This window comes from Pipistrellus kuhlii, unplaced genomic scaffold, assembly GCF_014108245.1.
Source record: "Pipistrellus kuhlii isolate mPipKuh1 unplaced genomic scaffold, mPipKuh1.p scaffold_m20_p_167, whole genome shotgun sequence".
NCBI classification, from domain to species: domain Eukaryota; kingdom Metazoa; phylum Chordata; class Mammalia; order Chiroptera; family Vespertilionidae; genus Pipistrellus; species Pipistrellus kuhlii.
In genome coordinates this window covers 72,848-89,063 of record NW_023425479.1, presented here as the reverse complement: position 1 = coordinate 89,063, position 16,216 = coordinate 72,848, and the positions used below count along the sequence as shown (strand labels likewise).

The 16,216-nt window shown below is 38.3% G+C and overlaps 1 protein-coding gene and 1 non-coding gene across 3 annotated transcripts; one reads left to right on the top strand and one right to left on the bottom strand.

The window, feature by feature from the left end:
- Positions 1–2,075: 2,075 nt before the first annotated feature.
- On the bottom strand, positions 2,076–16,043 carry SKA2 (spindle and kinetochore associated complex subunit 2). 2 transcript variants are annotated; one of them, XM_036440198.1, is made up of 5 exons: positions 15,809–16,043; positions 7,093–7,179; positions 4,683–4,859; positions 4,556–4,606; positions 2,076–2,800 (listed from the first exon to the last, which is right to left on the bottom strand). In XM_036440198.1, exons 1-5 carry the CDS (start codon positions 15,839–15,841, stop codon positions 2,732–2,734), a joined length of 417 nt encoding a protein of 138 aa, XP_036296091.1. In that variant the 5' UTR covers positions 15,842–16,043; the 3' UTR covers positions 2,076–2,731. The 2 variants fall into 2 exon arrangements, with proteins under 2 accessions (XP_036296091.1, XP_036296092.1); XM_036440199.1 differs by lacking the exon at positions 4,556–4,606.
- LOC118720379 lies at positions 7,886–7,989 on the top strand. Its single transcript, XR_004988428.1, has one exon. It is a non-coding gene; the product is annotated as a U6 spliceosomal RNA (small nuclear RNA).
- Positions 16,044–16,216: the final 173 nt, after the last annotated feature.

Below are 16,216 nucleotides of genomic sequence, written 5' to 3'. Positions count from 1 at the left end.
GTTGAAGGTGTGAGACAAGGAGTGTGCATCAAATTCTTGATTTGAATTTAATTTTTTCTTTCTAGTTTGTTACAACTATTACACTTAGCCCAACCTAGAATACACGTGTAGAGAATCAACAATAATCTAGAAAGTTATTGACTATTAAAGCATTTGGATTTTATTATAATTAGTGGGCAACAACTTTATGTGTCAAAAATTATTTATGTACAGGAACTTCATTAATATTAATTGCCTGAGTATTGAAGAAAATGAATATGTTACTAAAATGTAACTGTAAATTAAAGGAGGGGGCTTTCTGTTCTTGACATATTCAAACTGGACAGGACAATTTTAACTGGAGTAACTCTTCTAACCCTGTTTGTCAGTTATTGTACGCTGGCCAATGGACAAATACATGCTCATAGCAAATTCTTAAAATTGTATTAAAGTATAATTCTATAACCTGCAGACCTAACATTTCATGTATTTTTCCTAGTCTTTTTTCAATGCCTCGTTTTTTATTACATACATGGAAATATCATTTACTGAAGGATTACTAAAGATCCTTCAATATTTATCCTTCAAAACCAAACAACATTTCATTGTGCTTCCCACCATGCAGGCACAGAGAAGTTAAGTGATTTTCTCAGGATAAAACAGCTGGAAATTAAAACCTGCTATTTACATCTCAGATATGATGTCAAAGCCCCATTTTAACAACAAAAACAGCAATATCTGTTTCCACTCCCCCATTCAGCATTTCCCTGAACATTAACAGTAATAATTTATAGGCAACTATGACCTCCTATTGCATAGATAGATACATCATGATTTACTTTCCTATTTGCCTGCTATTAGCCAGATGTGTATGTATTACTAATGTAAATAACCCTGTGATTAACATTTATATCAAGATCTTCCCTACTTTGGACAATTGCATTATTGTCAAGTTATTTAAAAATATCGATAAATAGGGAAATACAAACACACCTAAAATTAGCAAGCAGCAGTTGGCAGTACTCTTCTGATTTCAATTTCTTAGCTTTCATATAGAAAACAAAAGTACAGTAATATAGGCTGGAGGAGAACAAAGGTCATACTGAAATACAACAGGGGAGAGTCACAGAAAGAGATGTGACAACAAAAGCAGAGCCGAGAGGGAAATCATCAGATGTTATGCTGTGGAAGAATGCAAGTAGCCTTTAAAATGGAAAAGGTTGACTCCCCTTCCCAACTTCTCCAAAGTATCCTGAAGGAGCTTCTGAAGAGATTATGTCAACTATACTACATAATAAAAGGGTAATATGCAAATAGACTGAACAGTGGAATGACCAGTGGCTATGTACCAGGGGTCCTCAAACTTTTTAAAGTGGGGGCCAGATCACGGTCCCTCAGAGAGCTGGAGGGCCGGACTATATGAACTACTAATTCCTACTGTAACACCTCGGCTGTGCTCACTGCCCAAAAACCCTGGCGGGCTGGATCAGACTCCTCTGCGGGCCGCATGTGGCCCGCGGGCCATAGTTTGAAGACGCCTGACTGACCACTAAGAGGGCAGACGCTCAACACAGGAGCTGTCCCCTGGTGGTCAGTGTGCTCCCCCAGAGGGAGCACTGCTCAGCCACAAGCCAGACTGACCACTAGTGAGTGGCCCTAAACCACATGTGTCAAACACAAGGCCCGCGGGCCAAATCCGTCCCGCCAGGCCTTGCAATGTGGCCCACACCGCGCTGTCATCACTGCACTCCGCTGCGTTTCCATTACAATGACAGTTTATGACTGTTCAGTAAACCATTTGGCCCTCGATTTAGGCTGGATTTTAGATTTTGGCCCCTTCTCTGATTGAGTTCGACACCCCTACCCTAAACTGTCAGTTGGATATTCCCCAAGGGCTCCTGGACTGTGAAAGGGCGCAGGCCAGGCTGAAAACCTGCTCCTGCCCCCTCCCACTGCCCAGTGCATGAATGAAGTGCAATGGGCCTGTAGTAGATATAAAGTTGCTAGATATTCTATTCTTTTCAGAAAAAATGTTTTAAAGCAATCAAAGGACTACATTTTATCAAGAAACTAGCTCAATAAAAAACAAAATGATAAAAATATTGATTTTAAATATGTTTTTTAAAAGAAATTCAATAAAGAGAACCTAAAACATTTGAAAGCAGAACTCATGTTGCTCAACGTTACCAAGCAGAAGGAATAGGACAAAAATAAAAGGGACTTTCACAGGAAAACCAGCTTATTACAAAGATTAGGCTTTATTGGACAGTATAGGTCACTTAGCAATCTCACCGATAATGTGACCACATCTTCAATTAAAATTTTCAAAAACAGAAAAGTCTATACATATATATATAATGTATAATACAAATATTTTTCCATCTTTAATTTCCAATGCACATTCATTCACATTTGACTGATAGTGCATAAACATTCTTTTATGATAGGACATCTTTGTTATCCTGATTATACAAAAACAGATGCAAAATAGTGTTAAGATTTTCTTGCCTGAAATTGCAAAACTAAGTGTGCATGTGTTTAAATCCTTTTCCCATTCCATCCTTTTGACTGAATTTATTCATATCCGTCCTTATATTCCCTCTGTGAAAGGCGTCACTGTCCAGTCAACCAGGCCAAATCTTCTCTTTCGCATACCCCACCCCTCGTTACCACATGCTAACAAGACATTTTCCTAAGTCTCTCTGGAATTGATCTCTTCTCCACCAGCGTTCCCTTTTGCAAGTCCATTTCTTCATAAATCTGGCATGTGAGATTTTAATTGCTGTACTGCAGTTTTCTCTTCTTCGGTCAGTGGTGACAGCTAGAAAACAAATGACAGACTTTTTTTCAAAAACCTTTAAAGGCTTCAACTATAATTTTAACAAAAACACCTTTGAAGACTGTTAATTTAATTAACTTCTTTAATATATATATATTATTTCAGAGAGGAAGGGAGAGGGAGATAGATAGAAACATCAATGACGAGAAAGAATCATTGATCGGCTGCCTCCTGTATGTCCCCCACTGGGAATCGAACCCACAACCCAACCCAGGCATGTGCCCTGACTGGGAATTGAACCATAACTTCTTTGTTCATAGGTCGATGCTCAATCACTGAGCCATACCGGACCAGACTAGTTATCTTGTTTATCACAACAATAAATGTTTTCATAAGCTCATGCCATTTATATGATACAAATTTCGGAAAGCAGGAGAAAAAAATATATTATTTAGCTACCTATATACAAAGTACTTTGATGTTTGAGTTTCCAAATAACTTGCAATTAAGTTAAAGAAACAGCCCTAGCTGGTTTGGCTCAGTGGATAGAGCTTCAGCCTGCGACTGAAAGAAACCAGGTTCAATTCCAGTCAAGGACACATGTCCGGATTGGAGGCTCAATACCCAGTAGGGGGCATGCAAGAAGCAGCTGATCAATGATTCTCATCATTGGTGTTTCTATCTCTCTCTCCCTCTCCCTTCCTCTCTGAAATCAATAAAAATATATTAAATTTTTTTTTAAGTTTAAGAAACAAGATCAAGAAATCAAACAATTTAAGGACTATAATTGGACAGAAACAAAAAGTCTGAATGCTACATGTAAAAGTATTTTGATCAAGAAAGTAAACAAAAATAATCTGGAAGTTTCCTTAGAAGTAGAAACTTGGGCTAAATTTTGAAAGATAATTAGGATGCTTTTAGCTGCAAGTAAAAGAAACACATTTCAAAATGAATAAATAATACAAATCATTATTACTGCAAAATAAATACAGAAATAGGACAGACTTCAGGGCTGGTCTATTCATTAGATAAGGACTCAGTTTTCCCCATCTCACAGTTCTGATATTCTTGATGGTAGCTTTATCTTTAAATGTTTATTTTTTAAAAAAGTTTTCACCCTGGCTGGTTTGGCTCAGTGGATAGAGCAACATCTTGTGGACTGAAGGGTCCCAGGTTTGATTCCAGTCAAGGGCACATGCCCAGATTGTAGGCTCTATCCCCAGTAGGGGCATGCAGGAGGCAGCCGATCAGTGATTCTCTCTCATTATTATTATTTTTTAAATATATATTTTATTGATTTTTTACAGAGAGGAAGAGGGAGGGATAGAGAGTTAGAAACATTGATGTGAGAGAAACATTGATCAGTTGCCTCTTGCATACCCCCTACTGGGGATGTGCCCGCAACCAAGGTACATGCCCTTGCCTGGAATGGAACCTGGGATCTTTCAGTTCACAGGCTGATGCTCTATCCACTGAGCCAAACCGGTTTCAGCTCTCTCATTATTAACATTTCTCTCTCTCTGTCCCTCTTCCTTCTTCTCTGAAATCAATAATATATATATATATATATATATATATATATATATGTATTTTTTTTTTTTTTTTTAAGAAAAATTTTCTCTTGCCAAGGCTCTCTCATTAGTGAGGAAACTTCCTCATTTCCCACTTCCTGACTCCCTCTTCACACGTCAGTTGGGTTACAAACCCATTCCCGAATTAAGTTTAGTTAAAGGAAAATACATTCCCGTTGCCAATCGGGCACACACTGATGCTGAGGATAGTGCCAGCTTTATTTACCTCAAGCATGAGGCTGTGAGGGATAGCACACATTTCAAGAAAATCGGTATTCTGTAAGGCAAGAAAGAAGAACATAGATGCTGAGAAAACTAGCGAACAGTATCCAACATGTCAATTGAAACATTACCTCCAGGTCTGTTTGCTTTTGTAGTTCTTGTATCACGGTCATAGTCTTATTGAATGTAGCACAAATGCGACTCTTAGTCTCTTTCTGCTCGTCAGCAATTGGCTTAAAGCGTTCATGCAAAGTTTGAAATCGGGACTTTATTGCTGACAATTCCTGTAAAAGTGTAACTGGATTTTTCTATATCAGGAAAAAAATTATATATTAAATTATGGAAATAAAAAATTAAGCTTCTTTTAATAATTAAAATTTATCCAACACATTTTACCACCCATTTAATCAAATACTCTATTTTATTATACAACTGTGTGACAAGGATGGAAAAGGGGAAGAAAGAAGTAAGACCTAGATCCTATTCTCAAGAAATGTAAAGCCTCGGTGCAGAAGTACAGCATAGCAGGGTTCTTCAAACTATGGCCCGCGGGCCACATGCGGCCCGCAGAGGAGTCTGATCAGACCCACCAGGTTTTTTGGGCAGTGAGCACAGCCAAGGTTACAGTAGGAATTAGTAGTTCATATAGTCCGGCCCTCCAGCTCTCTGAGGGACCGTGATCTGGCCCACACTTTAAAAAGTTTGAGGACGCCTGGTAGGGAATATAGTCAATAATCCTATATAATAAAGATGTAATATACAAATTGTCATTATGCCATGAAGCGTAATGACCGACCCTGTAATGACTGGATCACGGATCAACAGGAGGGTGGGGCAGCGAGCTACAAGCACGTAGTGGAGAGCTACGCAAGGGGGAAGGGCAGCAATCTATGAGGGGGAGTGGAGGGAGCTATAAGAAGGCAGGGCAGGGGGCAGAGAGCTACTGGAGGGTGGCAGCAAGCTACTGGCGAGCTACTGGCACACAAATTCATGCACAGGGCTACTAGTAGTGTAATACTGTAACACGTATGGTGTCAGGTGGGTACTAGAATTATCAGAGGGAATCACTTCGTAAATTATATAATTTTCTAAGCGCTATGCTATATACTTGAAACTAATATAAAATAATACTGAAATGTCAACTATAGTAAAAAAAATAAATTAAAAAATAAAGCCTATGTATAGAAATAGCTCACAAAAAAGCAACATTAAATAGCAAATAAGTTGTAGAAGAGAAAACCAGAAGTAGCACAAAAATAAGAGATGGAAAGTGGAGGAGAAATGGGGGTACCACATGAAATGCCTTCCACATATACTTCAAAGACACTGGCTCAGATGAGTCCTTTGGCCAGTCACTAATTGGTACTGCAGCAGAATTGTTTGGTTGTTCTTTATTTAGTCAGAGAAAAAAGAGAGAGACAACTAAGTCAGTTAAGGAACTAGAACAGTTCTAGTAAGGAGCTAAAATGTTCAGTAAAAACTAAATAATCACAATGCTTTCCCAACTGTATAAATGTCACTTTAAGTTGTGCTTCCACTCAATCAAAAAACATTTTAATTGTATAACGTTTTTTGAAAAGCTGTAAAATATATTTCTTGACTTCTGGTAAATGCTATTGAAGATAAACATTAATGATTCAAACGATAAATTTATATTAACAACAATGCTTAAAAACTCTTTGCTTTCTTCTCCATGGGCATGTGTACAAAGTAGTTATGGCATATAAACAGAGTTAATATTTCTAAATCAACCTAAACTTAGAAAAACTAAGTACATGTTTATGTAAAAATCACAGTTCACATAATAAAATGAACAGTATATCATCAGCTTCTTTCATAGACTATCATTACCTCCCTTCTTATTTAAGGACTAGAATTCATGCACAGATGGGGTCCCGAGGCCTGGCTGGTGATCAGGGCCTACTGGTGTCATCTCACCTCGTCCTAATTGGGAATGGGCCGGCCAGGGCCGCTGGCTGCCAGATGGGGCCTGCTGGACAGGGCCTGCTAGATGGGGGGAGGGACCACAGGTTTGCCCAAGGGGGGAGGGATCAGGGGAGGTTGTCTGGCCATGGGAGGTTGGCTGTGGGAGCACACTAACCACCAGGGGGCAGCTTCTGCGTTGAGCATCTGCCCTTTGGTGGTCAGTGTGCATCATAGTGACTGGTTGACTGGTTGTTCCAGTGTTCTATTGTAACAGTTGCTTAGGCTTTTATATAGAATCTATCTATCTATATTATAGATAGATAGATTGTCCTAGAGGTATCTATATTCTCTCACAATGTCAAAGGCTTCCACAATGGTTCATATCTCCTGACTCAATAATTCTTGTACAAGGGTTAAAAAATAAAATAGCCACAAATTTCCTTGACCATGGATATAATAACATGCTGTGACCAAAATTTCAACATGAAAAGATTTTAAGATCCTATGAATTCAGTACTCAGTACTGTAATTTTTATAGTCACTACTATTAGAAATACCATCAGAAAATCTTTTGATAAAATATTCTGTTAAGAATACACTGATTTTGCAGATTACCTCGCCTGCTGAATCAGGATGATTAGTCTTGATTTCATATTCCAGCCTGTACTGAATGTAATCCAGATCAGAGTCAGCTTTCTGGAACTAAAAATCAGCATAAGTCATTATTCTGTGAACCAAAAGGCATATTAATAAACATGATACTGCAACTTTCCTTTTTATATCTTTTAGTATTTTAATAATGTGATATATAACTCATTTTAAAATTATGGAAATAAAAAGTATAAAAAAAAAACTCCATGGTCTATAATGCCCAGACTATATTAAAAATTTCTTAAACTAGTTAACATTTTGAAAATAATTTCTCTCTGCATGTCTCTTAGATTTTGAGCCAAAATTAAAATACCAAGAAGCTACCACCCTCATATATTAATACAATAACTAACAATGTCTTCAAGAACTCAATAGGGTCATCCTCATCAGTTAGGCAGTGGTTTTTCCTCTCTCGTAGGAAATGAGGTTTCAAGTTAAAACACAGAACAAATTTATTTTCAGGGATTCTCTCAATTTCCATTATCTACAACCCTATTAACCAATGAACTACAGATAAATGCTACACAGACCAAAATTAGAGAGCTTAGAGTCACAAATTCTACAATGAAAACTGCATATACCACAAAAGTAGCTGTCTGAATAGACCAATTTATTGGACGTAGGTCCTAGAATAGAACCATCATCTGTAGTATACCTCTAAGGGAGAAATAAAAGGAGGGAAAGCTGCCACAGATCTAAATATGTGTGTGTACATATAGAAAAACTGGAAAGGATATCTAACTGAAAAAGTGGTTTAGTGCTTGCTTCAGCAGCACATATACTAAAATTGGAACGATAGAAAATTTAGCATGGCCCCGGCGCAAAGAAGACACGCAAATTTGTGGAGCATTCCATATTTTTAAAATAAGAAAAAGTGGTTTTTGTCTGAAAAAAATTATTCTTAACTTTTCAAAATTCCGCATCTTTTATATGATCTTAAAGCAGATACTGCCTTTAATTTACCAAGGAAACATCCATGAGTTTACTATGGAAGGCAAAACATGATTTCCACAAGGAAATTGCCTAGCCTACAGCGTAGGAAATTGCTTTGGGGATAGAGTTTGGACCTTATTAAGAACTTAAGCTCTGAAGTAAAGATTGGTTCTTGAAATTTCGAACCCTTAGTGGAAAGAGTAAAGGCCAAAAAACCCCACTGTAAACGTAGTTCTCAGGTCTAATGAGAAACAGTCTACAGATATTTTCTTTACACAAAAGGTAGACTAAGGACTCTACTTTGGAATATAGAGTAAGATAAAATGGCTCTCAGAAGTTCAAATGCTTCTACGATCAGAAACTGTCATCATTGAACAAAATTTCAGAAAGAGATATACTAAAACTTCCATCACTAATTTCTCTCATCATTGACCTAAATCTGAATGGAAAATTCTGTAATTACCAACATTCTATCTTTATAACCAAAAAAACTTCGAGTGGAAGTAAAAGGAGAAAGCCAGTTTTTGCTTTTAAATGTTTTCCAAAAGTCTCTTAACAGCAAATGAGTTGCTATGAGCAACCCCCTCCCAATACACACACACAAATGTAGACATTGTTAATTTAAAAAAAATTTTTTTAAGTGTTTCCCTCCAAATAGAGGCTTTTTGTAATTTTTGTCCTACCCTATATAAGCAGCTGGCTTATGGGGGGCTGCAGAACAGATTTTTGTGGGTGACCTGCAGCTCTCATACTGCCGGCAGTATTGGAATAAATGCTCATATATGATTCAACCCTGTCTCTGCACTTAATTGGCTCAAGTAGTGATAGGCAGCAGGGACCCATTGATTGTTTGGTTACAAAGGCACATGCCTGGATCCCCAGTATGGGGTGTGCAGGAGGCAGCTGATCAATGATTCTTTCTCATCTCTCCCACCCTCTCCCTTCCTCTCTGAAATCAATAAAAATATATATATATTTTAAAAATCAAAAAATAAAGAATAGAGGTTTTTCATGTCTTATATTATGATACTTGTTAGATTAGATGCCAAAAGTAAATCTGTATAGTGGAAAATACATCAATCACATCATGGTGGAAGCTTAAAATTGGTCAAGATGGAATATTTACGCCAGGAAAATTGGCAAATGCTAAAAGTCTGGGCTTTCTACTTTCAAAAGGTTTTTGTTTTTATTTTTGTTTTAATTCTCATGCCCTTTTAAAGTAATGTGTACACTGTTCCAGTTGGGAAAAAATTTAATAAAATAAATAGGATTATAAATAGACTTTAAAACACAGAAAACAAAAAAAAATAAAAGTAGAATTACCATATGATCTAGTAATTTTATTTCTAGCTATATACCCAAAAGAACTGAAAGCAGGGACACAATCAGGTATTTGTATACTTGTTTATAGAAGCATTACTCATAATAGACAAAAGGTGGAAGCAATACAAGTGTCCATTAAAAGATGAATAGACAAAATATGGCACATAATTTAATTTAAAAAGATTTTTATTGATCTCAGAGAGGAAGGGAGAGGGAGACCTAGAAATGTAAATGATGAGAAAGAATCATTGATCCCCTGCCTCTTGCATGCCTCACAGTGAGGATTGAGAGCTTGTAACCTGGGCATATGCCCTCACTGGGAATCATACCATGACCTTCTGGTTCATAAGTCGACACTCAACCACTAAGCCACATCAACTAGGCTTAGTTGGACATTATTAATGACAGATATCATCAATCATAAAAACTACAGTGATAACTTTATGCTAGGCTGATACAATATAATGAAACAAAATATAGTTCAAAAATAAGCAAATCTACCCATACATGCTCAATTGACTGCTACAAAGGAGCAAAGGTAATCCACTGAGGAAATTATACTCCTTTCAAGAAATAGTACCAAAAGAAGGGGATACCTATATGCAAAAATAAAGACCCTCCACACATATCTGATACCATATACGAAAATGAACTAAAAAATGAATAGATCTCAATATAAAAACTAAAACTGTAAATCTTCTAGAAAAAAACATAGAAGTATTTGTGACCTTGAATTAGGAAAATATTTCTTAGAACACAGCAAGTATAAATCATTGAAGAATAAAACATATAAATTGAACTACATAAATTTTTTTTTTAGAATCTTCACCTAAGGATATTTTTCCCCCATTGATTTTTAGAGAGAGTGGAAGGAACAGGGAGAAACTGAGAAAGAGAAGCATTGATGTGAGAGAAACACATTGACTGGTTGCCTCCCACACCAGCCCTGACCAGTGCCTAGGATTAAGCCTGAAATTTAGATACTCCCCCTTGACCAGAATCGAACCCAGGACCCTTTCAGTTCATGTGCAGACATTCCAACCACTGAGCCAAACTGTCTAGGGTTGCATAAAAAATTTTTAAGTAAGAAGGCAAATAATGGAGAATATTAAAGGATTAATAATGTAATAATAAAAAGATAAACAACTCAATTGAAAATAGGCAAGAGATTTGACACTTCACTAAAGAGGATATATCAATTGTAAATAAGCACGTGAAAATATATTAAATATCATTAGCCATTGAGGAAATGCAAATTGAAATTATGAAATATAACTACACATCTATGAGAATGGCTAAAATGAAGAATGACAATACAAAGTGTTGGTGAGGATGTAGAGAAACTGAAATCCTAATATGTATCTTTGGAAGAGATTTCAACAGTTTGTTATAAAATCAAGCATATGTTTAGCATGCTGCTCAAGAAAAACAAAAACATTATGTTTACACAAAGACTTGCAATACAATCTTCAAAACAATTTTATTCATAAATGGGTAAATGCTGGAAACAACCCAAAGTTAATAATCTGGTGAATGAATAAACAATTTGTGATAATTCTATACAAAGGAATATTAGCGATAAAAATGGTCCAACTACTAATACATACAACATGGTCAAATCTCAAAAGCATTTTGTTAAGTATAAGAAACTAGACACACATACACACACACACATAAAACCAGACACAAAGACTGTATGCTACATATAAGTCCATTTACACGAAATTCCAGAAAAGGCAAGTGGTTGTCAGGGAATTTGGGAAGAAGAGGTTGACTGCAAAAGGGCATAAAAAGGGCATGGTGGTTATATGACTATATACATTTGTTAAAACTCATCAAATTGTACACCTAAAATTGGTAAGTTTTAATGTATGTAAACTATATCTTAATAAAACTGATTATAAAAAAAATAGTGCTGATTCACATTTTATTATATCTGAATTACAAAGAAAGAACTTTAAATCAAGCATTCTTAAGTTTTAAATTTGAGCATTTGCCACACGATGCACAGATTAAGATAGAGGAAAAGTTGTCATAGGAAATATTCAACTGGCATTACTTTAATCCCTCACTAATTCATCTTAAAATTCAATTAAATAATACCTGAGATTTGCCAGAGCCTATCAAAATTCGTTACAGAAAGAAGCAAATTACAAAGTGCTACTCATTTAAATTGGCCATAACAACTTTAGCTATAAAAACTTTCCTCTTAATGTGTTTCATAATGCAGTGTGTTTTTAATTAGTTAAAAACTTTTTTCTAAATTATGATTTTTAAAACACTTTTGGTAATAAAATTTTTTGTAATACAAAAAAAGTTTTCAGGAACAAAGGTTTTGGTAAATTACTCACAGATATTGAAGATGTAAGGCAAGAATCAAAATTCTGGTGTGCATGCTGCTTTCAGATGCTTTGACAATACTATTGCACTGCTAGTGTCAAGTACAGTAGTGCAATAAAGTCAGAGCATTCGTTAGCAGTAAAGGTAGAAAAGGAATACAAAAGCATCTTGCAAGACTTGAAGCTTCAGTGAGAAAAAAATTTAAAGAAGAATTCCCATTTTGGACAGAAGACATGCAAAACCTAAGAACACTTATATCAATGTTAAAAAAAAAAGAATCAGACTTAAATATCAAAATGAGGTTTTTTTTTATGACTAACCTATGATTAATATTGAAATATAAGCATGTATATAAATAAAGGAATTTTGTAAATATGTCCTAAGTTTTACAAAGTTCAAAAAATATTTCTGTTCTGCTAAGATAAATTGGTTAGCACCTCCATAGCAATTGATTAACTTCCATATAAAACATGTCTTTTGAATAATATCAAAGAAAAAAAAGTAAAATAATGTTTCCCAATCTCTATATACCCAATTTATCTCTGGAATACACCCTAATATGCAAATAGACCAAACAGTGGAACAACCGAACAACCAGTCGCTATGATGTGTGCTGACCACTGGGGGTGAGCTCGGAAAATGGCAGGTGTCTGCAGCAGGCAGCAGAGCATGGAACATGGTGGCTGTAGGTGAGTGGGGCGCCAGTCACTGTCGGGGCAAGCTTCTGGTGCGAACCCACTGCCAGTGCCTGGCATTGGTCCTGATCGCTCAGCGCCATCAGCAGGTGTTAGCAGCAGCTGCCAGACCCAATCTCCCCTGCGGGCTTCTCCACCTCCTCCTGCTCTGGGGGTGATTGGGGCAGCAGCCACTGCTTGTACCCACTGACAGCACCAGCCCTGCTTGCACCCACTCTTAGGGCCGGCCCCAATGGCTTCACACCGTCAGCGTGTAGGAGAGGTGGCAGTAGGCATGGGGCTGCCGGCAGACAAGGGGCAGAGGCCACAGCAGGAAGGGCTGGAAGAGGCCATGTAGGTTGGGTCAAGACCTGCCCCTGTGTCCACTGCAGCCTCGTGGCCCAGAGTTCCTTTCAAGGTGCACAAATTCGTGCACTGGACCCCTAGTTTAAACTAAAATACAAAAAGCTCTTACCACCTTAGGGCTTTTTATCTAGTTTAAAGACTTCCAGGGACTCAACGTATCCTAAACATGACAGCATTAGCCCTACCTAGCTGATTATGAAAAGGCATTTTCAGTTTTCAATTAACCCCTAAAACATCAAAACATCTTTCTTAAATTTAAAAATCAAAGAGGCCCGGCTGGTGTAGCTCAGTGGTTGAACATCAGCCTATGAACCAGTGGGTCATGGTTCCATTCTGGGTCGGGGCACATGCCTAGGATTGGGGGCTGCATCCCCAGTAAGGGAGGGGTGTGTGTGTAGGAGGCAGCCAATCAATGATTCTCTTTCATCACTGATGTTTCTAGCTCTCTCTCCCTCTCTCTCTGAAATCAATAAAGAAATATTTTTTAAAAATTAAAGAGAAAATAATGGGATAACGGGGTGTGTGTGTGTGTGTGTGTGTCTCCAAAATGTAAAGATTGAAGTACCAGGTTTCCTTGAATTCAAGCCAATTTGCATCCTCACTGGTAAGAAACCATTCAAAAGTCAGATGTAAGCCCAGAGGTAGAAACTGTATCACTTATACTACCTTTTGTGCACAATCAGCAGTACCACAAAAGGTCACTAGACAAATACCCTCATTAAGTAAAGGAAAAAAGTTAAAGAACCCTACAATAAACTTATTTCCCAATTAATATTGTTGATTGATGAAAACACACTTTCCATTATTTTCACTAATCTTTCTTTTTATATGGTCCAGTTCAACTACTTAGTTGGATTGAGCCTATGAAGAAATGAACAAAATTCAGGACAGCTGGAACGTGAGTGTCTTGACCTAAAATTCTGGGCCACATCAATCAGATATTAGAATATTTCAACTAGAAATTAGAGGATTGCATCAAAAATCATTTACATTTAGAATCTTAAAAACTAAAGTGGTTCACAGATCTGCTTTCTTCTCTTCCTCTTTTAAAAGTTTGAGTCTGGCTACTATATAATTCTCTAAAACCTACTTTCAAGATGTATACTTAATCATTTTCTCCTTAAAATAAAATATGTTCAATCTATTAAAAAAAAAAAAAAGACCTATGAGATTATTGACTCAATATATTGCAAAGTCCAGAAAAGGCTTAATTGGTACCTTAATTAAACAGCCAACTTGAAAAGAGAAAAACTGTTAAAAGCAAAAGTAGTATCATTTAGCATCTTACAATTAGGCAAAAGTGTGGATATAGAGGGAATTCAGAAGGGGGGAGCAGAGCAAGACAATGTTAACATTTATGCCTGTTGATAGAATCAAACTACTAACAGTTCTTTAACATGTTTTTGTGGTTGTTGGTTGTTTTTTTTTTTAAGAGAGTTAATGATAAAGATAACAAAACCTTGAACTAAAAGTTCATTATTACAGCTTTGGAAAGCTGCAGAAAATCCTTCTTCTCTGCCATTTCTCTCCCTCCCTATCTCCAGGTCCCCCCCACCAAGAAAATTAAAACTCAAAATACTAGAAGCAACTGAAAGTTCAAATCGAATTTTTATATGAGGCACTACAATTCATTAATACATCTAAGAAAATAAGTTATATCAAGGTCTCACATGTTCTGGGGGGTGGGGGTGGGAATAGGGGTGAGGATGGTGGTATTCAGAATCATTACATGTGCAGGTGTGTAAAGTGACCCAATATTCAGCTTGGAGAGGGCAAAACAGGCAAAAAAAAAAAAAAAAAAAAAAAAAAAAAAAAAAAAAATCCCTAAAAAGTAATGACAGGGAAAAGCAACGAGAGGAGGGGAGGGCTGTAGGTGGAAAAGATTTTGGCTTCTCAATCTTATTTTTCTAGAACGAAAAACTGGTAGGAGCTCAATGATGGGTGTGTCCTCCAAATTACACGTTTTCAAGGAAGCCAGTCCAATCAAAAAATAAAATAAAAATAAAAAAGCTGGTAATGCAGGTGAGAAAAGCAGGATGAAGATAAGGAACTAAAAAGAGAAGGAAAAAAAAAGCGCGGGCGATCCAGCTGGTCGTCCAGGGCCGGGAGGGAGAGAATAAAGAGGGCAGTGAGACATCCATGGAAGAAAACTAGGACAGCTCTCCAGCAAGGCGCCCTCGGGCAGCGCAGGCCACGCAGCGGCGGGAGTCCCCGCCCCCTCCTTCCACAAATGAATGAAACGAGGCGACTGGAGAGCAGGCTGCCTTCCTGGTCCCCATCCTGAAACTAGGAAAGGAGCTCATGGTTCTGGTGCCCATCGCTCCGCCTCCCCTCACCCCTCCATCTAAGGACTGCCTGCCCCCTTAGAGCCAAACAAACAAAACAAAACAAAACAAAACAAAAAAAAACTAGTCTAGAAGCTTTCCTGGCTCTAGGAAGTTGAGCACGCAAGTCTAGCATCCTTTGCCAGACTTTTCAGCCCGCCTTTGGAGGATGCAAAAAACAACAACAAAACAGTTCAGCCCCGAAGGGATTTCTCTCCACCGCCCACGGTTTATCCCCACCCAGACCCACCCTCCATCCCTCTTTTCTGGGGTGTGATGGGAAAGACTTCTCCCCTTCTTAAGATATTTTGTGACCATGCAAGTCTTCATTTTTTTGTTGTTGTTGTTGTTTTTGTTTTGTTTTTTGTAGAAATACAAAACGTCTGCAACCAGCCACAGGTCCGTAAAGGTGCGGAAAGGTGAAGGCAAGGAACAACAACAACAAAAAAATCCCACTGGCCCCACACCCTCAGCATCTCCCGCCATTTCCCTCACCGGTTTCCCGGATGTAACCCTTCCTCCCCCCGCCCCCCTTCCCCCGAGGCGGTTAAAAAAACCAGGCGGCGCCGGCGGCGGCGATGACTCCCTTCGGTGCCGGAGGAGGGAACTCAGGTCTAGTCCAGCCTCCGCCGCCCAGGGTTTCCGGCGACTTCTGAACCGCTTCCCACTTCGGGGGGAAAAAACAAACTACCCCGAAGATCTCCTTCACTTCCCACTCACCATCAATTCCAGCTTGTCGACCTCCTCCTCCATGTTGAATAGTTGACATTCCTCAGGCCCCGGCGGCGCGCTTCAGGCGCAAACCCGTACTAAGCACGGAGGGTCCCTATTGGACAGCTGTCACTCAACGTCTCGCCCTCATTGGCTCCCCCGCTTCCCCGGCGCCCGCCCATTGGCGATTAAGGCGACGCCCCTCCTCCTGAAACACCTTTTCCAGTTGGGCAAAGACACACAATGCCGCCGGAGGGTTGGTGGCTGTACATTTTATATTTCTACATTGGCTGCCTCCTCGTCTCTACTTTCAATTTCACAGTCAGGACTCAGCCCGAGAAGATCGCGATTGGCGCGGTCGGAAGAAGAGCCAGCCAATCACACAAAGGCTTCCAACCAAGCGCCTAGGGGAGGTGA

Excerpts from the sequence above, each read along its gene's own strand:
- SKA2 (XM_036440198.1), bottom strand. The coding sequence starts at position 15,841 with ATGGAGGAGGAGGTCGACAAGCTGGAATTGATG. Across the intron at positions 4,607-4,682 it reads AAAAGCAAACAGACCTGGAG|AATACCGATTTTCTTGAAAT; the intron begins GTAATGTTTCAA and ends CTTGCCTTACAG. Across the intron at positions 2,801-4,555 it reads CTCACAGCCTCATGCTTGAG|CTGTCACCACTGACCGAAGA; the intron begins GTAAATAAAGCT and ends TTTGTTTTCTAG.